Below are 25,544 nucleotides of genomic sequence, written 5' to 3'. Positions count from 1 at the left end.
ATAAACAGCCTAATGGCTCCCAGATCATCATTCGTGCATACCCAGGACAGGAGTGTTTATTTGTGCCTGTCGTGTTTATTTTTTCATTGTCCTTGTACAGGTAGGGAAATAACAAAGGGGAGGACCAAGGACCTCGAGTACTTGTGCATGGATCATTTCCGTTTCTGAAACATTACAGCACTCTACCTTTACCCTCTCTCGAGAATCACTCAACATGGAGGGCGTATTTTGGACACTGTTTAGTCGTTCGCCTGGTGGTTTGTTAGCTGGTTTGCAGGATATCTCCGAACGTTTTAAATTTACAGGACATTTTTTTTTTCCTGTAATTTGCACAGTCATGTTGCCGTTTAGACTTCCTCCCAGTGTCAGCTGAGAACTGGACGGGAGACGTCATGTGTTTGAATCACATGAACGTTAGCACAATTCACCACTGTACTAAAACCTTATATTCCTAGATAGGATCTCAGTACTCTTTAAACATCACTGCTGCCCTCTGCCAATCATCTTAAACACCGATCAAGTATAACATTATGACCACTGGGAGGAGAACAACATCGACCATCTTGTCACAATCTAATAGTTCTGCTGGGAAACTTTTGGACCTGGTATTTGTGTGGATGTTACTTAGACATGTACCACCCACCTAGACCAGACCAGGCACCCCCACCCCATAGCAATGACGCTCCTTGATGGCAGCAAAAACAGCACAAGGTGTTGATCTGTCCTTCAAATTCCCTAGATCCCAAACTGATCAAGTATCTGTGCGATGCACTGGAACAAGCCTGATCCACAGATCCACCTCTCCCCTCAACCCGTAGCACCCAAAGGACCCCACTAACAACATTCTGTTGCCAGACACCACAGGACACCCTCAGAAGGCCCATGTCCATTCTCTGATGAGTCACAAGTGCTTTGGAGGGACAAGGGAGACCTACACAATATTAGGAAGGTGTTCATAATGTTACGCCCGATCGGTGTATAAATACTGTCACAGATTTACAGAAAAGAGGAAAACAAGATAAGAAATCCTCAGAACTGACGTGCACATAAACATAACACTCACACATCACCCACTTCCTGTCTAGTTGGGCCTCATTCGTTTAGCCTATAGTTAAGGCTCTAACTTTGTACTATATACAGAAAATATGGTAAAAAAGAGGCCAGCCTTGCATATCGTCATCATAATGTTATGCCTGATGGGTGTATTTTGATGTAAATCATATCTGCATACACCTTGAAATGCTCTAGCAGTAAAATAACAAACTGCATCGCCTCAGCAGATGTATTGCATGTGCTCTCTAGCTTTATTTTTTAATCTACCCCCACCCCTTGATTGACTCGTCCTCTCCTCTTGGCATGATCCCCATCATTTGCTCTCTGCCCCCCTCTCTCTTCTCTGCCAAAGAGCCATCCAGCTAATATGATCATTCAGCACTTGTCAAATGGACAAATAGAATTAATCCTGTCAGATATGAAACAGATACACAATTGCTGCATTTGCGGCCCCAGTTTCCTCTCCTGCTCCCCTTTCATTCCTTTACTCATCTCCTTTTTCCTATTCAGTCGGCCTTTTTTCGGTCCTTTGTCGGTCAGTGGTACTCTGCCAAAACTCAGCTGATGTGTCATGTTCCACTGCTACCGTGCTATTTATGGCCCGTTACTGTATGTGAGCTAGTGTATGAGCCTCTTTGAGTACAGTATGCAAAGCTTCCCCGTTCGCACTGGCATCTACTTTCAATTTCCCTTCACTTGTTTGTGGTGGTCTGTCGCTATTCCCATAATTTGGACTGTAAATTTTATTTTTAGCTTTCCATTATGGTCCCTGGTGCTTTGAAACATTTCCTGCTCGTTCGAGAAAACTTGAACTGTCAATTAAAAGAAACAAACATGAGTGTGAGTTGGACCAGACGCCAGTGAGTGAAGTTAGAATGGACACATTATAAAGGAATATGCAGTTCATTGTCACTCTGGTGTCATTCTGTGATCACGGACGGTTGAGTTCTTACTTTGTGGTAAATGTTGGTTCTGTGTGAGTAACACAAGCCTCAGTCAGTCGAGACCTTCCTGTAAGAAATGGCCTCTAAGTAAGAGTGATTGGCAGCTGGAGAAACATCCCTCGTATCTCTCTTTTACACAGAATCTCCTGTCAATGACTTGACACGAGTAGAGAACTGAAGATAGAGAGACGGCATAGACACAAGGATGAGAAGAAGACACATGGAGGTGGATTCTATTCGTCTGGTTTAAACCACTGTGTGGATTCAGAATGACACAGAGAGAGTATGGAAGACTGCGGAGAAGGATTTTATGGTGTATGAAGCGTTTTTCTGCGCACATTCATGAGCGTGTGTTCAATCAGGTTCAGAAGCAGCCGGATAAGAGGAGGTAGGAATACAGTTAAAATAAGCCTCTGACATGTCAAGGTGGCCTGGATGTGGAGCTCAGACTGATTACAAATGAAATCATTAACTCCCCTCTCACCACAGGAAGAAAGTCATTAAGACACACACGCTTCACTTAGCTTGTTCTGAGTGTGTATGTGTGTGTGTGTGTGAGTGAGAGAGATAAAAAAGAATTAAAGCAAAAATGTGATGGTTGGCAGACTGTAGCTTGAATAATTCTCCTGATCTATTCTCACATAAAGAAAAATAAAAATAAAAAAAGTTTTTGCCGTTAATTATGAATTATGAGAGAATTAAATCAGTTGGACTTAGAGCTGCATGACTCAGCGGAAAATCTTCTCATGATAACAAAAGGGATGCATCAACGTACAGACCACGTTGCACTAAACCAAACTCAGTTGGCCACGTTTCTCATCGGAGTTCAATTTGGCCAATTTTGTTGTGACTTTTTTGTCAGTTGGGTTAATTTATGTTTTGACTTCCTGTTTCACATTCAGCAATGGCGGCTGAAACTTTCGCCAAAAGTTTGACGCATCTTAGAAATGCTTGTGCCTTCGAACCCCCTCAGTAGATCTTCCTTCGATGTGCTCCATCTGTATTGGTCCAAAACAATACATTTGATAACTGCGGCGATGGAGAAGCAGCCGGAAACGCGCTTATACGAAGCGGACCAATCACAGCTCTTGTGATCTGTGTCACCGTGACGCGTAGTTACATTTCTAGGGAGGTGCATGTCAGGCTACGACGTCAGGGTCTGCGTAGTGTCTGGGCTGTCGTCGTAGCTACGCCGTCAAATTGACGCAGAGGCATAAACCGCCTGGCTTGATATTTAATTAACCTCTGTGTGATATTTGTATCTAAATAACAAAAGTTCAAATCAGGACTCAAAAATCTGAAAAAACAGAGCAACTGTTCCAACTATTGCTTGTCCCCTCCGTGGCCCCTCCACACCCAGTGAGCGGGGATATAAGCAATTAAGTCCTCTCCCATCACTCCTTCCCTAGAGAGCAGATGTGGGGGGGGGGGGGGGGGTAAGAAGGTGGAGGTTAGGCTTTAAGGGATGATGGAGGATTGCGGAGGAGAGTAAAAAGAAAGGCGGGGTATAGGGAAGGGATGAGCTCGTGGCTCCCAGTGTCATGGAGACGCAAACAGATGAAGAATGCGAAAGGTCATTTCCACACACAAAAGCGCGAGCACACGCGCGTGCGCCTGGGCTTGTGTCATACTAATGATGATCATTACTCACTTGAGCTGAAGGGCAGAGGAGAACTGGACAGCGTGGTACCGTTTACCAAGATCTACTCTCCACATGGGGTGATGCCTGAGCACTTCAAAGCATGGTCCAAACAAAACGAAGACTGTAAATAGAAATTCTGATTATTAATTTAAACTGAAAATAGACCCAGTCAATTATCCAGATTTAAGGCATTTTATAGGATGGCATCGCAGGAATAAATTCTAATATGGTTTAAAAGCAAACCTTCACCTGTCACGTCAGCTTCCCCACTGTGTGTATATCTCTCTATGCGCTCTCTGGGTAGTGAGCCTATATGTGTGTTTGTGTGGCAGCTTGCGATCCTCCTGTGCCTACACATGCATTTGCTGTCACTTTGAAGTCCGCTTCTCAGCGCACACGTGCGTTTCTGCTGACTTCTGGAAACCCGATTTTGTGTGTTGGCTTGCACGAACGCATGTTCTCCCTGCGAGCGACATAGATACAGCTCTCCGGCTACTTTGAGGCCCGGTTCCTGAGCTGTGTTTGCAGTTTGAGTGACGGGAGGTCAGGGAACAGGGGAATGGTGTGTCATGCAGCTGCCGTGTGTCAGAAACATTTATCTCATTTTAATCTGAGAGATGATTAGCGTCGCACACAGAGACAACATTCGAGAAGCTGACATTTGCTGCGTGGCTGTAATTAGGGTTTTCACTGGAGACGACCTTTTCGGCACTTAAAATTTATGCTGTTATTTTAAAGAACATGACATAGTTTGAACACGGCCATTCAACCTTTTATAATTTTTACAGTAAGACTTAAAAAAGACTTGGCTTGCTCCCTCTCTTCCTCCCACTGTTCACATCAAAATATCAAAATACACTACAGGCATTTGCTTTTTCTTAATTAAGCAGTAAGGAAGCATAGTCAGTTCTTACCAGAACATCAGCCCTAACACAGCACTGAGATTTCATCACAGGGTGTGGCCTGTTACAAAGAACCGTGTACGGCATGGACGTGTACTGTTGCAAAGAAGAGCTCTTTTGTTGAAAACAAATTCAACTCTCATGTGACGTTTGTTGCACAAATGATTTGACTGATCCAGAGCTTCAGCTCCCAGCCGAGCAATCCCAGTTCAACTTTCTGCCCAGCTTTTGTGGCTCCCAGGTTAGGAAAAAAGTAGAGTATATATTTAAAATTTTTATATATCAAAGCTTTATTTCATATTAGCATATGCTGATAGACTGGTGACCTGTCCAGGGTGAACCCCACCTTTCGCCCAATGACAACTGGGATAGGGCCCAGCCCGACTGGTTACATGAGGGAAATGCAAGTGTCCGACCAAACAAAGTAGGATTTAATTTAAGCACAGAGCTTCACAAACCAAAAGATATTTCCATATGATTTGATATATAAATAAAAAAGTTTTGCTGCATGTTTCCAAGGCGATGAGTTACATTTTTCGAGATATTCTGTAAACCCTGAGCACAGACTAACCATCCGATTTACATATTACATGTCTCAGAGTCTGCCAGTGGAATTAAAATATGACTCTTCACACTGGCACGTTTCTGCTGACATTCAGCCCTAAATACATCTATTCAAATCTACAGCTCCGATGAGAGTAGACCTTTTAGCTCGGAGTGTGTGAAAATGCCAGAAGAAAGCGGTAAACAACAGCAGCTGGGAAGCAAGTCGGCGGGCGTTTATTAATGAGTGGGAAAGCAGAACAGAGATACAGTGCCCAACAAGGCCAGTGCTTAGATAATGCTACGCAGATGGGTCAGGATGAGCTTAGCATATTAACACGTTGCGTAACTCCAAGTGCTGTGATTGTCTTCAGGCCCAGCGTACGTGGGCGTTACACTTTTGCTACTGTTATAACCTGACTCCCCATTTCCATATGTTGTCGTCAGTGAAGCTGTTGGAAGGCAGGGCATGTTTGTATCTTCTTTAAATATTCAAGATAGTGTGTGTGACTGATGTGTGCGTGTGCCTGTGATGTTTTTAAAAACAGCTTTGTTAGGGGAATATGCTAACCCCGGGAAGTTTGTCCCCTGTGGGGGCCGCAACCTCCTCTTTTTTTTTTTTTTTTTTTTTTTTGCATCTCTTCATGATTTGGGGTGGTGGCTGGCAAAGATAAGACACCTACAAAGTAAACACTTCTGCAGACTACAGCTTCCATCTCCCCGGCGTACACACACATTCAAACGCGCACGCGGGCCAACAAACTGATAAGCATGCACACACACACACTGGCTTGTATACCAGGCTTGAACCCGTTTCGTGCAAATGTTGGCCTCGACGGACGCATGGTCCTGGCACGTTGTTGTTTTTGCTGAGCTTTCCGCTGTCACACTGTTGGCAGAGCAGGGGCCTCATTTATGAACATTGTTTACACAGAAAAAAAAGGATGTTAAAATGTTTATACCGCTGGCTGCGGAAAATCTGGGATTTATGAAAACAAACTCAAAATGTGTGCAACAGAATCTCATCCATGACGCATGAGCCGCAGCGCAGCGAGTTACCAGCTTCACCTTCAACTATAACTGTCCCGTCTAATGCAATCGAAGGCAACAGCCCTGCATTGGATATCAGCTTTAAGCTTAAAATATTCAGACTCTGTAGACTTTGTGTCAATTTTTGAAGCTTTAGTTGTTGGAGGTTTACATTTGGGAGAGTGGTTGGAGATGCAGTTTTGGACTGAAGGGTCACAGGTTCAGATCCCTCCATGTTCATTGGTGAGGAGTCTTGAGCAAGCACCTAACGCCCCAACTTGCTCCCCGAGTGCTATGCAATTGGTAGCCCTCTGCTCTGAGTGTGACAAGTAAGGAAATTGTTTTATTATACAGTATACCTAAGCCGGGAGTTTGGATTTGTCCTCCCATTAACTTTGTCTGTCTTGTGTCTGTGCTTGTCTAAGTCAGACTTAAACATTCTTCTACTTGTTTTTCTACGCGACAGACAGCCAGCCCACATGCCTGTCTGTCTGTGTGCCTGTCTGTCAGCGTGACTGCCTGCAATCAGCCTGTAACCTATGTGCGTAAATCCTCACTCGGAGCAGTGTACAGTGCGCTGCGCCCTGAAGCGCTGTCAACTCCCTGACATCCCCCCAGAGTGACACCCTCACATACCTCAGGTTTAGGTTCGCTGACAGTCAGAGGCTGTGTTGGTATGCGGCCCCATGCGGTCCAAGAAGATTGGAAGAGGAAAAATTGTGTAGAAATAATTGCTTCTTTTGTTGAGCGGCCTGTGTGGCTCTGAGAGGCTGCCGCGTCTCGTGCAAAAGCCTTTTTTCTTCCCCTCATCCCGTATTAAGGTTTGAATTAGGCAGCGCACACCACAGAAGTGCAAACCCGTGATGTGAAGTAAAACAGAATTGCTGACAATGTACATATGAGATTAATGAACTTTTATTAACATATATGTATATATATTTATATTTGTTTTTAGGTTACTTCCAAGAGTTGCTGAACCGCTCCTCGAATAACCTGCAGGAGAGCTTCACTTCAACTTGGGGCTCTCTGTACACCCAGAACACCCAGGTCTTCTCTGACCTGTACATGGAATTGAGGCACTACTACCGGGGCTCCAGTGCCAACCTGGAAGAGGTGCTCAATGAGTTCTGGGCCCGGCTGATGGAGAGGATCTTCTACCAGGCAAACAAGAAATATGTCATAGGTACATTTAGCTCTTCTGTAGATAATGAAATAACAAGCAAAAGCTAATCCACAACTTAATGAGACATTAATGATAGTAGGCACAACATTATGACCACTGACAGGAGAAGTAAATAACATTGACCATCTTGTTACTATTCAATGTTCTGCTGGGAAACCTTTGGACCTGGTATTTGTGTGGATGTTAGTTAGACATGTACCACCCACCTAGACCAGACCACCCTTGATGGCGGCAGCCATCCCCAGCAGGATGCAGCCTGACACAGGCACACACAAAAAAAAATGGTTTAGGAACAACTCAAAAAACAGGTATTGCCTCTGATTTGGAGACCTACATAATATTAGGAAGGTGGTCATAATATTATGCCTCATCGTACATATAAAGTATATGTATGTACGATAAAGACAATGTTTTTTTGTTTTTTTTTACCTTGCGTTTTGTGGTTACTTCAGAGTATTTAACTCTATCCAGAGTGTCTGAAGATTTTAACAAATGTGTATGCTGATTACAGGTGAGGATTATCTGGAGTGTGTGTCCAAGCAGATAGAGATACTAGAGCCTTTTGGATACACGCCCCGTTCGGTGAAGACAACCGTCATGCAGACCTTTGTCGCAGCACGCTCGTTCGCTCAGGGACTGGTGGTCGGTGGAGAAGTGCTGCGCAAGGTGTCTCAGGTAAAAGAGACACACATACACACAGGTCTTTCTTTTTTTTATTTTCTTTAACCAGGCCACGTCATAGTGTAAAGCAGTAGCAGATCAATGTTGATAGAAACGAGGGGCTCCATAAAGCACGGCCTGCGGCACAGACAATCAGCCCCTGCAACAACAGTTAATGTCAGCCCCACGCTGAAAAACGTCTCCCTTGGCTACGGGGAGGGTTGATACCTCCCAAGAGAAATGGCCCCTTCTGTGTATGAGACAAGAGTAAGGTTAGGATCAGAGCAAGACTGAGAAATCATTTCAGGGAGGTGGCCACTATTGGTGAAAAATATCTCCTCTCAGGCACTGGGCAAGGAGAGTGTTGAGAGCAGAGGCCCCCTGAGAAATGCACACGTGCTTTGAGAAAACAGGTGCTGCCGCAGACATGAATATTACAGTTATTTCTTTGATGAGATATTACAAGGGCATGCTCTGTGTAATCATCAAACAACAAAGGGCAAGAAGAAAGAAATGTTTTTTTTATTGCTGCGGCATTCAGATGCAGCTCAGAATCTATATGATCCTTTCCCCTCATTACTCTGATGTATGGCTTCTGGCCGGTGCTGCGGGTGGCACGTACTGTGATGTTTGCTAACATCAGAGTGAAATAGAGTACCGAGACAGCAGAAAGAGCATATCTCTTTCTGCTCCTCTTTGGCCCAGAAAATAGAGGCCATATCTTACACCTACACAACGAAACCTGAGGATGTTTGAATTACGCACCTGGATGCAGCAAAGACCTGCGCATCCACCACTCTCCAGGGAGTAAAATCAGGAATAAGCGCGCATCTGGTCCAGCATAGCACTTAGTTGGTGGATAACAAGAGACAGCATGACCTGGCACTGAAGTTGTGCAACTTGTCAAATATACCGGAGACATGCAATTAAACTTTGTTGAAATTGTTGTTTATGATTCGGGACGTGCGGCTACCGAGTGGAAACCTCCAGGGCTGAAAAATGAAACCAGTGTGAAATGTAACACCTCAAATGGCTCCTTGTTTGGTACAAAACATTTTTTTGTCTGTATGGGCAATTTCTTCCCATTCTTGACAGCTATACAGGGGGATTATTTCATACAGCTCACCTGTATAAATTATGTGGCAGGTCGGGGCTGTCTCAGGTTGCAGACATCAAGGTGGTGACGGAGAGAGGCATCCACATTGATCTTACAAAACACTCTTCAGAAATCCTACGTGTGACGTGACAGGGGGTTTGTCCGTTTTTTTACACACAGAGTATTGTGGCTACCCTTCTACCAGCAAGATGCTAGATGTCCGATGAGCATTCATGTACAGATGTCTGTGAAGGTTCTCAGTCATCCAGGTCATAGTATCTCCAAAAACGTTAAAGAAAGGCAACTGGACTTGGACCACTCATCCAGGCACCATTCATTTGAGAAAGAGGACATGGAAAAACAGTCCCCTCTTAACGACAGGTAAGTATTTAGCCATTAACGGACACTAGTCAAGCAAAAATGTCCCTATTTAAACCTCAAATCCATACCAGTCCACCAGATGTTTCGCCACTTATCCAAGTAGCCTGGATTAGTGGTCTTCAAGAAACTCTACATGTCCAGTTGCCTTTCATTAACGTTTTTAGATTCATATACAGAGCACATGTGTATACCGTGCCATCCTTTTCTTTCAACCAGTTTCTCTACTGCTATTTTATTGGGCATGAAGGACAGACGGTCATAACTAAAGTGTCCGGAGACAATGTGTTAATAATTAACTTTTACAAAACAATAGAATCCCAGCGCTAATGTCAGGGCACTGGAGCCGCTGCACCCTGAATGAGGTCACGGACTAACTTGTGTCCTATTTAAGGAATGCAAGAGCACACTGTTTTGTGAGAATAGCCACTACGGTCACACTTGGTCATCCTCTGTAAAAAGAATTTCTAGGCTGGATCGGTTGAACCGTGCAAAAATACAGAATGTCTTATTTTTCAATGACTCATCCCGGTCAAGGGCTATTGAATACAGATAGACTGGAAGCAGTGCAGACTTCAGCCAACCGTTCCATTTCACAGTCGTGTGCCAGTCTACGTAGCTGCCTTCCGCGGCGCGCAGGCACGACTGCGCCGTACTTATGCAGATTTGAGCAGCACTTCGCTGTGATGGGAACAAATGAGACGGTGAAAAAAGAAAGAGAAGATACCAGAGAACACTTTGACAAAACCCAGCATCCTGTGTTTTCCCAATCTTGCTGCTCTCTCAGTCTTTCATACGCCTTGCTGTCCCAGTAAATAGTACTCATCATTTCTGTTAATATTTCCCACAGCTGTACCCTGCACCGTCATCCGTCTTCTTTTAGTGTGAATAGCTTGCTACACTAATTTGAATCCTGGCTTTCTCTTCCGTCCCATTGTAATTCTATCTTCAATTGATCGGGCCCTAATGAGACAACCTCTCCTATTTATAGCTATGCATTGCCACTTAAAGGGACCGGTGACGGAGGATGTTTACTGCAAGCTCTCGGGGAGGTAATACATTGTTATGGTATGGAGCAGGAGGCGATAAAAGAAAATTCTCTCTATGTATTTGCGTGCTCCAAATGTCTTCCGCGGAAGCCTGTTTTGAGAAGAAAGATGACACCAATACCTGCTATGTGTTAGTTGGAGGAGCTGCAGCAAAAGGTGATGAAAGAGTATCCTGTAAGGAGGCTGTAAATAGAGTAAAGCAAAGCAGAGAGAGACTGAGATGCATGGCAAAAATGAATAATCTTGGGGGGGTGTATTTGGAAAGACAGAAAAAAGAGATCTCAGCAGGAATACGCAGTCTTTCTTTCTGGTACGGTATTAATTCCTCCCTTGCTTCGCTCCGAGCGGCAGCAGTTGGTGTCCTTAACTTTTTTTTCTGGACTGTTTTATTCCCTCGGGTAGGGGAGTGGAGGAAGTAGGCCACGCGCCGTATAGCTCACTCTGGAGGCAACGAGTCTGGATCATCTCGCTCTGTAACACAAGGGGGGAGAGGTCTCTCATATATCCTGACTAATTACACAGGAAAGACAAGCAGAAAGATGAAAAGAGAGAGAGAGAGAAAAAGTCTCAGGCTCGATTGCCATGGGCAACAAAAAGTGCACAGAGAGATATGGGAGGCATGCTGTGAAGGTGAATCAAGGACAAGTAAAGGTATGGGTGTGAAAGAGACGTGCCCCACGTGCCAACATCAAAGGAAGTATTTCAAACCTTAAACTTTCCCTTTATGTATGTTGGTAGCCCAGGAGCTAGAGAAAGGATGTAAATCAGGTCAGTGTGTAACATTATGACCACCTTCCTAACGTTGTGTAGGTCTCCTTTGTGCCTCCAAAACAGTTGTGACTCATCTGAGAAGAGACATGGGCCTTCTGAGGGTGTCCTGTGGTGTCTGGCAACAGAATGTTGTTAGTGGGGGCCTTTGGGTCCTATGGGTTGAGGGGAGGGGCCTCTGTGGATCATCCCACAGATACTTGATCAGTTTGGGATCTAGTGAATTTGGAGGCCAGTTTGAACCATTTTTTCATAAATTAAACTATAAATTAGAGTGTGCCATAAATAACAACAAGGAGTTATCTGATCTCGAATATTAATATTAGTCACTGTAGCACTTCCCTAGCCTGGTGTGGCCAGTCTGGTAACACAACATTTGGATTTCAGTACAGACCGGTAAACCCCAGATGAGGGCCGGGGAACAAGCTGGTACTAGCCAGCCTCTTCGGGGAATGTGCCAGTGACTGCAACCTCAAAAAAATCGCAAGGTGGGAGTGGGTTAATCAAGTGAACATTTTACGTGAATGTTCTCTTTCATTTTGTTACTTGCTTCCCTTTGTATTCTGGGTATTTGCGAGCACTTTTCACTACTTTATGACATTGTCATATGTTATATATATATACAGTTGCAATCAAAATTATTCAACCCCCACTGCAAATAAGGTTTATTCGCAAAATGTACAAATTAGCAAAGGTTTGCAATAAACAAATCAAGCAAGAGCAACTTAGATAGCTCAACACAACTAATATTACAAGTGGTTTCTCCAAATTCAACACAAAATGCCACTTTTAATGACCTCTGCAGTGTCAGAATTATTCAACCCCCTGAATAGAATTCCTCATGAGAGTACATATTTGGAAATCAGGTGTGATTTGAAGCTCCCCTGATGCAACCAATCAAGGTCTTTATTATTTGCATCAGGTGTGCTTGAGCTAGAACACCTCAAATACCTAGACTGTTGATGGTGATGTTGTATTGCATGTTGGAAATATGGCTAAGTCAAGAGAATTGTCCAAAAAATTCAGAGAAGAGATTATTGACTTACATAAACAAGGAAAAGGTTATAAAAAGATAGCAAGGGCACTGAATGTTCCTAGAGATACAGTTGGAAGCATAGTTCGCAAGTTTAAAGTGAAAGGAACAGTGGCTACACTACCTGGACGTGGCAGAAAGAAGAAGTTATCAATGGCTGCTACCAGAGTCCTGAGGAGGCAGGTGGTTAAAAATCCTCGACTGACTGCGAAAGACCTGCAGCAAGACTTGGTGGCAGCAGGGACTGAGGTTTCAGTGTCCACAGTAAGGCGCACACTAAATGTTGAAGGGCTCCATGCCCGAATTCCAAGACGTACACCACTACTGACCCAAAGGCACAAGAAAAGTCGGCTCCAATTTGCTCAACACTGTATTGAAAAGCCAAAAAGGTTTTGGGATTCTGTTCTGTGGAGCGATGAAACAAAACTGGAACTTTTCGGGCCTATGGATCAGCGGTATGTCTGGAGGAGGAAGAATGAAGCATATGCAGAAAAGAACACCCTGCCTACAGTGAAGCATGGTGGTGGCTCAGTGATGCTCTGGGGCTGTTTTGCTTCCTCTGGCACTGGAAACCTGCAGCGTGTAGAGGGCAAGATGGATTCAATCAAGTATCAGGAAATCCTGGGAGAAAATGTCATGCTGTCTGTGAGGAAGCTGAAGCTTGGACGTCATTGGACCTTCCAACAGGACAATGATCCCAAGCATACCTCAAAGTCCACCAAGGCTTGGTTTCAGAAGAAGTCCTGGAAGATATTAGAGTGGCCATCACAGTCGCCTGACTTGAACCCCATTGAAAATCTGTGGTGGGATTTGAAAAAGGAGGTTGCAGCACGCAAACCCAAGAACATTAGTGAACTGGAGGCCTTTGCCCATGAGGAATGGGCTAAGATTCCCCAGGAACGCTGCCAGAAGCTGGTGTCTGGCTATGCATCACGTTTGCAGCAGGTCATAACAGCAAAAGGGTGCTCTACTAAGTATTAAAGTTGCTTATCATTAAGGGGTTGAATAATTTTGACAATGCAGTGGTCATTAAAAATGATATTTTTGTGTTGAATTTGGAGAAACCACTTGTAATATTAGTTGTGTTGAGCTATCTAAGTTGCTCTTGCTTGATTTGTTTATTGCAAACCTTTGCTAATTTGTACATTTTGCCAATAAACCTTATTTGCAGTGGGGGTTGAATAATTTTGATTGCAACTGTATATATATCACAAAAACAATCAACAGACTGATCCATGTTTAAAATAATCCTTAGTTGCACACCGATTTGTTTGGGTCTCATTGCTATTTTTAATTCGACAGCCCCTCCTTGTCGAGCCTTTTAAGCTGCAGCTCCAAGGTTAGTCGTCGAGTTAGGTCTCAGTATCACCCTGCAATTAGCACCACAGAGGAGTTACACTCTATTTCATGTCTGTTGTGCCTGGCCTGGGATTCCCAGCATTAATATTGTATGGATGATGTAACAGTAACTCGATAATGACCGTCTGTGCTTAATAAGTACTTCATTAACATCACCCCTGGGTTCTTTTTTTTTTTTTTTTACTCCCCATGGTGAATCTCAAAGCACGTTCAGGCATTCTCCTCACTCATCCCCACACACTCCCCTTCTCTCTCTCTCTCTCTCTCTCTCTCTCTCTCTCTCTGTCTCTCTCTCTCACAGAAAAAAAATAAAAGCAATCGCCTGACTCATCCATGGCTAATGAGTGGTGGGGTATGGATGGGGGCAGAAAAGGAGAGCAGGGTTGAGGATCTGACTCATGTCTCATATGACTTGAGATTAAGCCTGGGAATGTGGTTGTTGCTTTCCCGTGTCCATTATTTCACTTTAGGCTGCTCTCCTTGTACAGCTGGCAATAGTTGCAACCAACATTCTGTTCAGGAAGCATGGCAGAACTTGTGGTTCACAAAAGTAAATTGATATAAACTTCAGTCGCCAGGAAAGCCAAGTGTTACAGAGTAGCCGCTCTTGTTAATGCTGAGGGTATTTATCAAGGGAAAGGCCACTTAAAATAATCTGGGGAAATCACCGTTAGCTTCACATTGAATACTTTTATGTCCGCTCACGTAGAGGAGATTTGAATCTACCCTCAGCTGAGTATCTAGGATTTATTCTGCCACCTGATCCCTGTTGTCATTCTAATGTTTTACCATATATATATATATGTTAAAATCCAGTTTTAACTGTGACTTTGCTGCTGGAAGAACAGTTTCCAGGAAAAGCATCAGGCTGGCCCAGATGTCAGCTTAGAGGAGCTTTGTATGCGTAGCTGGGCTCATTCCATCTCTCTCTCTTTCTCTCTCTCTCGCAGACACACACCCCACTACTTCCTGAGGTTTTGTATGCATAGCTGTACTCTCTTGTGAACAGAGCTTACTGGTATTAACCCAGTTTCACTTTTCACGCACGAAGGCCCTTTCCTGGGGGAACAGCCTTGTGGGATAGAGAGAGAAGTGGAAGAGGCAGAAGGATAGAGCGAGGGACGGAGAATACTTGTATGAATGTCAGGGCCTTTTCATTGGATGTGAAACAAAAAGCGAATTCTGCCTAAGCAGTTTCCAAGGAAACTGTACTGAAAGAAAGTCTGGTACAAACTAAAAAAAAGGTCACCATGGGAGGTGACCTCCCACTGTTCAGCAACTGTCACTGTCTACAAAAAATTAAAATAAGGATACATTTTAATATCTTATTAAAGCTTTGTAAAATACAAATGTATGTCTTGTGCTGCAGGAGGAGAAGGGATTTTAACAAAGGGTTAAATGTACAGTTTGATCAGCTCTTGCTTTAAGCGTTGTATTTTAGACTATTATATAATATATGCTTGGCAAAACAATATTTCTTTTCCAGGTGGTTTATGTTTATTTTTATCCATGCCCCACTCAGGTGCCGCTGAGCCAGGAGTGCACACGGGCCATAATGAAGATGACTTACTGTCCCCACTGCCGCGGCATAGCCTCTGCTAGACCTTGTGCCAACTACTGCAAAAACGTCATGAAGGGCTGTCTGGCCAATCAGGCTGACCTCAACACCGAGTGGAGGCATCTAGCAGGTGGAGAGCACACACACACACACACACACACACACACACACACATTCGCACATGGATCCAGTTCAGCCATATGTTAGCTCAAAGCTTCCCACCGACACAAGATGTCGATAAAACTGAATCCTTCTACCGACCCATGCGCCACATATGAAACGTTTCACACGTTCTTCACGCTAACTGTACCTCCCGTGTTTGCAGAAACACTAATGCAGGTGGCTGACCGCTTGGATGGGCAGACCGGCGTGGATGGTGTGCTACTCTCCCTGCCCAGTCGCATATCAGAGGCCATGCATACCATGATGGAGAACATAAACAACATCAACAGCAAGGTCAGAACACACGCTGGAACACATGTTTGAACATCTGGCCCACACATACAATCTGCTTTAATAACACAAAATGTTGCAAACGCACCTTAGCCAATATTCGTGATGTCACATTATTACAATAGTGCTGATCATTAACATACTGTAGCGCAGGTAATTCTTTGCACCTCCACTGGTAGAACATAAACCTATCAGGCATAACATTATGACCACCTTCTTATATTGTGTAGGTCTCCCTTTCGCCTCCAAATCAGTTGTGACTCATCAAAGAATGGACATGGACCTTCTGAGGGTGTCCTGTGGTGTCTGGCAACAGAATATTGTTAATGCGGGCCTTTGGATCCTATGGTTTGAAGGGGGGGATCTCTGTGGATCATCCCACAGATGCTTGATCAGTTTGGGATCTAATAAATTAGGAGGCCAGGTCAACACCTTGTGCTGTGTGTCTGTGTCAGGCTGCATCCTGCTGGGGATGGCTGCTGCCATCAAGGAGTGTCATTGCTATGGGGTGGGGGTGTCTGGTCTGGTCTAGGTGGGTGGTACATGTCTAAGTAACATCCACACAACTACTAGGTCCAAAAGTTGCAGAACATTGTATTGTCTCAAGATGGTCAATAATGTTATGCCTGATCGGTGTACAGTAATATGTGGTGTTCTTATTAGGTGAGTCTCTCTGTGCTAAAACTATGAAAATTCCATGACACGCATTACAAAAGCTTATTCTAAGAGGGCTAATGAGCGCCCTCTGTGTTAGAGGTGCCAAATGAATGTCCTTTTAACAAAGGCAATTGTCACATATTATATGTATCTTTAGTTAGACTTGAATCTTCATCTTTATGCTATTCCTGCTCAGAGAAAGTGTACCAAAGCCAAATGGCAGACCTACATCCATAGCATGCTTTACACTACATTTTAAAAGGCCCTGAAACCCTATTTTCTCAACCTACTTCTTAATATGATCGAGGTGTCCTACATAGACAGAAAAAATCTGCAAACACTCCATTTTTTGTTTTTTTTCCACATGTGAGATTTCTGGCTATGTTTTCTTTTGTCTGCCATCTTCTCAGTGGTTTGAACTGGGTGGGGCTCAGTTGAAAAAAAAAAACAACAACTAGTAGTGTCATGCTCCTCTTTGTGCCAGTCAGTCAGGATTTAGCTGTTGAAATAACATAAATGAAAAAACAATTGTGGGAATGTTTGCTTATTTAGCCAGGAGACCGTCACTGAATCTGTTCAAAGCACACACACGTAGTTCTGGTTTTGAAGATTAGCTTATTTAATCATGTATATTTAACGTCAATCATTTGAAAGCACGCAAAAAAAAGAAAAGTGTGTAAGTGAGAAAGTAAATCATCTGCAATGTTGCCAGTTAATCTAGATTCAATCCAAAACAACATTTCGACTTGAGTTCAAAGGCTGGATCTCTTCTCACTGTATGACTTTATTAGCTCTGCTTTGTTTAAACAGTTAACACCATTACATTAATGCAGTTGTAATGGTCCACATGCTCGATTTCAAATGAAGGGATGTGAGTCATAACACAGCCAGTAGGCCAAGCCTTTACCTCACTGTTTAATAGTGTTTGGGCAGCAGTTTTATACGATCCTTACAAGCAACTGGCAACGGTGGAAAACTGACTGAGTTGTTTGGTGAAGGTGGAAAACAGTGTAGATAGTGCGTGGCAAGACAAAGCTTCCTCTGTGCTGGTTCGCTGTTAAAGAGCCTGGCTATCTTGAGGTGAGCCAGAGACTGGCGGACTGCCTCTGACCCGGTTCAGGATGGTAATCACACGCAGCGCCGGCTTCTGATCTCCACGCCTCGAGTAAAGCGCTGGGTTGATCGCATAGACGTCAACTGATGCTCTTAGGACGGAATATCTCCTGTTTACATAATCTGTTGATCTCAGAAGCCATATGCTATGCTACGTGCTTGCTCAATAAAACATAAACAACTGCAGTGAATTACACTGACAGACATGACTGGAAGCTTAACACTTTTATGGTTATGTGTGAAGGTTCAAAAGCTTGAGGCTCCTCTAAGCAGACCAGATTGGATGACAGATTGACTGCAGTTTTACTGTATTCTCTAGGCTCCATTTATAAAAATATGTAAGCCCCATAGGGAAAAGTAATACTGTCTGAGTTGTGAATCATTCTGCTAAACCGATGCCACTGACTCTCACTCTTAGTTTTCAAAGGGAGAGATTGTTTTTGTAATGATATGCTCAAAAAAATTACACTTGGATATAAGATGATCCAACGAATGCAAAATAATTTGCTCATGCATCTAGTGCTCCACCACCACCACTTCCACCACCATCCTGTGTAACTATCCTCAAACTTTTCCCCACTTTTCTTAACTTGCCCCATTTCTTCCTTCCACAGTTGTTCCAGGCATGTGGCAGCCTCAGAGAAGGAGCGTCCAGCAGCACTGGAGTCGATGAAATCATGAAGAGAGGGAAGATTACAGTGGGGGACAGGTTGGGAGGCAACGCTAACATAATGGAGCAGCTGGTTAGTATTCACCCAAGCGAATCTTTGTTCTTGTAACTCCTCTCTGGTGGCCTAATCTGGCCCACGGTGGTTGATGATGGAAGAACCATCGCTCATCATGGGCGATTAAACCACTTGCGCTGCCCATTTCACCTTTTCACGGACAACCATGGCATGAGTAGAGGGGAACGAACGCTCGGATGAATGAGTCAGAGCAGGAGTTTTTCTGAACACTCCAGTTTGAGTGTGACGTCATGCTGTGATTTTGGTGCAGATCATAAAAGCTCATGAATGTGCTCTTGTCCACTCTGCCTCAGGTGTCTGATGTAACCATGAAGCTGAGGGACTTGCAGCCATACTGGGTTTCTCTCCCAAGTATTCTCTGCAGGAGCAGAGTGGCCAATGGAACGGGGGCTGAGGATAAGTGCTGGAACGGCATGAATCGTGCCAGGTAGGAATACAAAGCTATGAAGAAACGCTCCAAATGACGATAAATAAATAGTATTCAGTAGTATATATCATTTCCTTAATAGATGGTGTTATGAATCATTTTATTAAAGCTGTATTGAATACATCGCACATGGAGAAATTTGACATCAGTAGTCCAGGATTAATAAACATAGCTGCCTATTTGGTCTGACATGACCACTGGTTTATGCTGGAAAATATTGGCAAATTTTAGTTTTGTCGGTTAAGATAAGGCTGGTGGTATTAATTCTACTGTGAAGGGCAATGAAAACCATCAAGCGCATCCATTGTATATTATTGTATTTAGTCATTGGACTTATAGGCCTAAATGAAATGAATTTCATCACTGTAGTTTGGCAACGTCGGTTTTGGAGATGTATTTCCAACCTGGCCTAGTTATGCCATGGCTCCCAATGGTCCACTAAGGTTGGTCAACCAGAACAATGAAATCAGCCATATGTGGTTTTTGCTCCTCCAGCTTTTTTCTTTCCCATTTGTCTTTGCGAAACTCATCACGCTCTTTCATGTCATGCATCTTCAAATGTTTCATAAGATTCCTGGTGTTGAAAATGGTGTAGATGTTCCGGTGTAAAATGTTGCCGGATTGCTAAAATGTTGCCTAGCTAAGGGAAATCTGCTCATCACTTCTTCATATCTCTAAAACTGCAGCCTATACAGCAAGTTGTGCTGTGAGGCCCCCTGTTCCAACTACTGTTTTTGAGTGGCAGTGTTGAGTAGTGTCAGCGTCATCCATGTTACCATTTTACACCAGAAAACATGGTACATCATTGGTACCAAATCCCACATTTTAGGCAGTATCCATTGTAACAACTCTTATGTTAGTTGGTTCCTGTTTGTGATCACTTTCCATTTACTCTGACTGGTCCTCTACTATTTGTGTTTTTCAACAGCAGTTGGAAACCAGTTTTAAACTTAGTACATTACTGCCGCACTCAGTCTGTTGCCACCGTAACCATTATCTGTAAAGAAGAAAAGGACTTGCACTGGTTAAACTCGTGTTTACGTGAACCAGGTACCTTCCCGAGGTGATGGGTGACGGCCTGGCCAGTCAGATCAACAACCCCGAAGTGGAAATCGACATCACCAAGCCAGACATGACAATTCGCCAGCAAATAATGCAGCTGAAGATCATGACTCACCGCCTGAAGAATGCTCTTCTCGGCCAGGATGTGGACTTTCAGGACACCAGTGAGTAATTTTAACATTGCAGCCCACAAGTTTTTAAAGTGCGTTCACAATAAACTTGGACTCACTGACTAAGTGGTGATAAAAACATTTCAACATGTTCCAGATTCAGGATGAATAAACAAGTCTATTTATGTTTAAATGAGGAGGCAGCACAGTTTTGTCTTAGTTTTTACAAGCTAAAACAAAATGTCAAAGACTTAAGAAAAAGGTATATAAAAGCTAAATTAGAGTGCCTTTCTGAATACTGAGTTTGTATTTTTGTACTACCTAATGTATGTAACGTGCTGATTTTCATCCTTCTTCTGTGGCTTGCACATGGACAGTGTTATCTTACTGGTACATATTTCAGAGCATTTATAATTTTTTTTTCTACATTATGAGATTTCGCTCATACCTTGACCCTGTGTCTGTAGGTGATGACGTCAGCGGTTCAGGAAGTGGCATGTGCGCCGATGACTCGTGTTCCCGGGCCCCGCGCATCATCGTCGTCACCACTGACAAACCCTTACGGTATCTCAACCTTCCAGAAAACAAGGAGGTGAAAGCCTCGGCAAAGCAGAACCTCCCCTCCATGGCCATTTACCTGCTTTCACTGCTCATTCTGCTGCTCCGGCGATAATTGACGGCGGGAATCTTCCAACTGGGACTGAGTTTGGGACGCGGGGGTTGGGGAGAGTTCGAAAAGGGGTGGGGGAGAAGAAGTTGAGGGTTAGTTACTTTGCCAAAACTAAACGAGTCTAAGGAAACAACGATATAAATCACTTGGATGGACTTCCTTTGGTTTTGAATTTAGAACAAAATGAAATTATGAGTATTCATAAATGTTTTTGTTCTGCTCTTGTCTTTTATTTCGTGCTATATTATGACACCATTAGAGCTGGTCTTTTTGCATCTTCTAATATTTTCTTTCTGGTGTTTGGGTTCTCTGAGATTATATCTGCACCTGAGGCATCTGTAAGACTAAATTGCTAACAGTGTGTTGGTGTTGACACCGCAGGGAGAGGGAGAGTGGAGCTTTGCAGAGTCGCTGAGGTGTCTTTATTCCACTTGTGCTCGGTAGAATTATTTATTGATTAATAATTGTCAGTAGACCCCAGACTGCTTTAATCACAGCCAGAAACTCACAGGAAAAATACACAATTACACAAACCGCAAACATAAAAGAATGAAAGTACCGGCGACTTTTAGAGCAGGATAATCTGAACAGCATGACCCACCAGACCTGTTAATGCATTAAGCCTCACAATATCATTACATTTATACGCTCGCTCTCCCAAGCGAGGATGAGAGCACTCCGCGTCAGCATTTTCTACCATTTCATCATGTAAGCTGTAATAATAGCTGTGATCACATTCGCACTGACATGGTCGTCCGGTGTGGGAGTAACGCGGCGGCGGACCTCCCTCTCCATACCCTGCTGGCAGCGTAGCATCAACTCGAATTTCTGGTCTGAGCAAAGCGCAGGTCTCAGATGACAGCAGCTTCCCACTATAGAGCACTGTATGTAGAAATGTAGGTGTTTTGGTTTAAGATAACCCTCACAGCAAAAAAAAAGATTGACGGCTCATGATCCTGGGAACTTGTAGCAGAGCAGACGTGTACAAAGAAGCTGCTGTCCTGCTGCACCTTGTTTGTCAGTATTCGTTTCATGTTCACAGCGGAGCAGAAGTGTAATATGCTTGGTTTTGTGAGTTCCCCTGCGAAGGTCCAGTGTTAGTATCATCATTTCGGTGTCATATTGGTTTTTGTACAATTGCAACAGTGGACAAGCCTGCGGTGGCCAGACTCAAATCTTATCAGAATTTGAGTCTGGTAACTCAAACGCTGTTGGATTTTCATTAAGGGCCGGGTTTCAACCGATACAGAGGAATTGGATGAGCAGAGCCTTTGTTCTGTAAGCAAATCCAACTCAAACGCCCTCACGCTTCTCTCCAAACTATTTGACTGGCCCTGCAGATTTTTGTTGCCATAATCCAACTTCTCAAGACCAACTTTTCCCTCGCAAAAATTTTGTAGGCGTGGAAAATTTGGGCATGCTTCCAGGCTAACAATAATCCAGATCACATTAAAAACCACGCCCGTGCACGTCTTTGGAAGGTTCTATTATTTCTACGCCAGCCGCAACAGTGTACATATTTTTTGCTTCTTTGTTGCTTCCTAGCAAAAACAGCCAATGAGGTACCAAAATTTTATAACGACCATCCGATGCTCTTACTCGTATTTCATTTACCATCTGCTATTTTTTTCTGCAACTTTTCTATATTAGTGCCTCTTTCTTCCCGCCTTGACCGCCGCCACTCTTCACCCCGCTCATCAGATATAATGACCTTTAAAGCGTTTTCCCTCTGCTTCTACATGATGTCAAGGCAATATGACAATGACACAGCGCTTCGTTACGTGTCAACCTTACTGGGAGTGTTGCGGGAACACGGAGTCGGGTTAGTCCTGATGAGGCGCTCGCTAGGGAGAAATTTCTCATTTAACACCGCCGTGCGCAGGATGATGGGACGATGCTTGCATGTGTGTTTATGTATGTATAGGTTTTGCGCGCGAATGCGTGTATTTGATTGACAGAGCAAAAGAGGGACGGCTCGATGGAGCCCTTACAAATCTTGTTCGGAAGGCACGAGAAATGAAATCTATTAAAACGTATTGAACTAACATTTTATGACAGAATGCTATTAAGCTGACAGCAATGGGAGATTAATATAGCTCATTTTTCAAAAATAGTACCTTCAAGCGACTACTGTAATAACTCACGGTCTGTATTTGCGCTCTCTTTACTGTCATAATCGCATATGACAGTGAGATGGAATGTGGAGGCGTTTTCTTTTTAAATACAACCTCGCTTCAGTTGGACAATCCACTATAATACACGTCACGAAAAATAATCTAAATGCACCTTTATCGGTTGATCATACTGTAAATCCATTTATAGTTTGGGGTTCTGTTAAGGTTTGAGTAATGCATCTGTTATATACTTGGTTAGGTACTGTTGCCATATGTTCTACATGACAGGTTATTTTTTTTTAATATGCTTTATTAATGAATGATTTGTAGCTGTGTGTCTGTCTTTCTGTTAGTCCCTGGTTTGGAAATCTGCCTGTGACTGCCTTTGACACTTTGGGGTCAATTCTGAGACTTAAAGAGAAAGATATAACTTATTCCTGCGTGGATGAAAATGAAACATTTTAACTAAATTAGCAAGCGCACCCCCTGGGTCCTCCTTTTTGTAACCCTTTAGAAAAATTGGAATATATATATATATGTGAAAGTAATCAAGCAGCCCTGCAAAGAATAAGAAATGACTCCAGCTGTGATGGTGACATTCCAGTTCAAAGATGACCTTTGACTTTAGACTCGCAACTCCAGTTTCAGTGACTCCCTCACGACGTCATCGGCTGAAATTTGCACAACCCCAGCCCCCGCCCTCTCCTCCTTCACTTTTTGATCTCATTAGTTTGTTGTTCAAAATTCCCCCCTCCCTTTTATAAAACCTGCACTTTTATGAGGCCACGAATGGCGTTCTCTGCACAAAGACATCACAAGACGGTCGATCGATACGTGAGTCAACACCTTCCAGAAACGACTATTGATTGGGGATGTGTGTATGCAGATAGATATGGCCCAGCAAGACGTCTCCTGTTTGACTATGGCGAAGCAGTGTAAACATAAAGCCCAGGCAGTGTGAGAGGAAGCGGGAGAAAGGCTTGTCCAGGCCTCGATCCTGCCTTCGTTCATCGCCGCGTGTGGAAAAATGCAAAGCTGATTATCCAGCCGTTTAAAAAGAAACGCTTTATTTTACACTGGGTTGAGAATGGGAGGCGTTTCTGAAAGGTGCCAATTCATGAGGAGAAAAAGTACTTTTATTTTTCTCGTTTTAATTTACTTTGGTTTTATTGTTATCGCAAATGTACGGAGAGTTTGTTCTTATAGTGGAGATAGGTGCCAGAGAGAGGTTGAAAAACATCGAAAATTGTCTCATTTGCTGTTGTACCTGAAATCTTGTGTCAATTATATACATTGTAAGATTTTCAACATCCCTGTGTCTTGTTTCTTTACAGTTTCTTTAGTTTACTTGTTTCTTTACAGTGGTGGGTGTGTTGTTGTGAATATCTCTGATATAATATCTCTAAATAGTTTCAAACAGACAATCACAGTGACTGCATTTTAGTTCCTTAAGAAAAGTAAAATGTCCTTTTCAGATTGACCGTACCATCTGCCTGAGTTGTTTCCTCCGAGCGGAGTGGAGCACTCTGCCACTTGAAAAGAACAAATGCACTCCAGTGATGATGTCAGGGGTGACAGCTGCTGTTTAGCGTTGCCACACAGCAAAAACTGCCACATGTTTAGAGCACACTAAGTGCTTTGTCTTGTTTCTGTGTGTGGACAGCGAAACGATCAGCCCCCTCAGGACGTCTTTAACAAGGTGTACTTGACCATGATCCTATGGGAGGCCTAAAATAACGGCCTGCCCTTCACATACACCTATGTTTTAAAGTGCTTCAGATATGGCAAGGATTTCGCGTAGCTCCGCAATGGGGAAACTTGCTTTCAGGTCAGGCTGCAATATTTATAGGGTTAATTTCAAACATTTCATTTCAAGAAATGTCTCTTAAATTACTCTTGGTCGCCATATGAGGAAACAAAATGGTGACTGAGCCTATGGCCCACTGATGAAATTATATGTATACATAAACTGAATGTATTCTATGAACGCCGATCAGCCACAACATTAAAACCACTGACAGGAGAAGTGAATAACATTGACCATCTTGTGATAATTCAATGTTCTGCTGGTAAACTTTTGGACCTGGTATTCGTGTGGATTTTACATGTATCACCCACCTAGACCAGACCAGACACCCCCACCCCACAGCAATGACACTCCTTGATGGCAGCAGCCATCCCCAGCAGGATGCAGCCTGACAGAAACACACACAAATGGTTTAGGGACAACTAAAAAGACATGAAAAACAGCACAAGGTGTGGACCTGACCTCCAAATTTACCAGATCCCAAACTGATCAAGTTTCTGCGGGATGCTCTGGAACAAGCCTGATCCACAGAGGCCCCTCCCCTCAACCCATAGGACCTAAAGGCCCCCACTAACAACTTTCTGTTGGCAGACACCACAGGACACCCTCAGAAGGCCCATGTCCATTCTCTGATGAGTCACGACTGTTTTGGAGGCACAAGGGAGACCTACACAATATTAGGTCATAATGTTATGCCTGATCGGTGTATATATTATAAATCACTGCATTTAGAGTATTATTATGGGATTAATATCATGTCACTATCCTGTATCAGCTACCTGTGAAAACTCCCGTGCATGTGTTTGTAAACGTTGAAAAACTGAGTTTCATATGGGCAAAACTTTATTTTGTTGGCTGTACTTTTGCAATTCAGTGCTGACGCTGACTTTTTAGAGATTGGACCACACTGTTGCTGGCTTTTAAGTCATGTGATTTTTGGTCACATTCTCTAACACATCTGGTTTGAAACAGAAAACGGAACGAAAAAAAAAAGGATGCCAGGATCCTGGAGTTGGGTCCGTTTATTCTTCACCTACTGGTTTCTCTATGCTCAAGCACAGTCCAGTCACGTGTCACTGCTGCATACTGCCATACTGCTCCAACAATGGCATGTCTGATACGCATGGGATAAACTATCTGCTTGCATATTACATACATACGTGCTGCACTTCTCATATCATCACTTAA

General features: G+C 43.5%; 1 protein-coding gene across 1 annotated transcript in view; it reads left to right on the top strand.

The window, feature by feature from the left end:
- gpc1b (glypican 1b) overlaps positions 1–23,859 on the top strand; it is a 69,541-nt gene extending 45,682 nt beyond the window's left edge. The window contains exons 3-10 of the mRNA XM_084547142.1: positions 7,069–7,296; positions 7,808–7,971; positions 15,162–15,327; positions 15,523–15,653; positions 18,035–18,163; positions 18,460–18,593; positions 19,644–19,819; positions 20,233–23,859. Of these exons, the coding sequence (XP_084403268.1) occupies positions 7,069–7,296; positions 7,808–7,971; positions 15,162–15,327; positions 15,523–15,653; positions 18,035–18,163; positions 18,460–18,593; positions 19,644–19,819; positions 20,233–20,438 (1,334 nt within the window). The 3' untranslated portion in view covers positions 20,439–23,859. The remainder of the gene's footprint in view (positions 1–7,068; positions 7,297–7,807; positions 7,972–15,161; positions 15,328–15,522; positions 15,654–18,034; positions 18,164–18,459; positions 18,594–19,643; positions 19,820–20,232) is intronic.
- Positions 23,860–25,544: the final 1,685 nt, after the last annotated feature.

The sequence above is a fragment of the Chelon labrosus genome (assembly GCF_963514085.1).
Source record: "Chelon labrosus genome assembly, chromosome: 6".
Classification (NCBI taxonomy): domain Eukaryota; kingdom Metazoa; phylum Chordata; class Actinopteri; order Mugiliformes; family Mugilidae; genus Chelon; species Chelon labrosus.
Note: the sequence above shows the minus strand (reverse complement) of the source record. Positions and strands in the feature narration are given on the sequence as shown.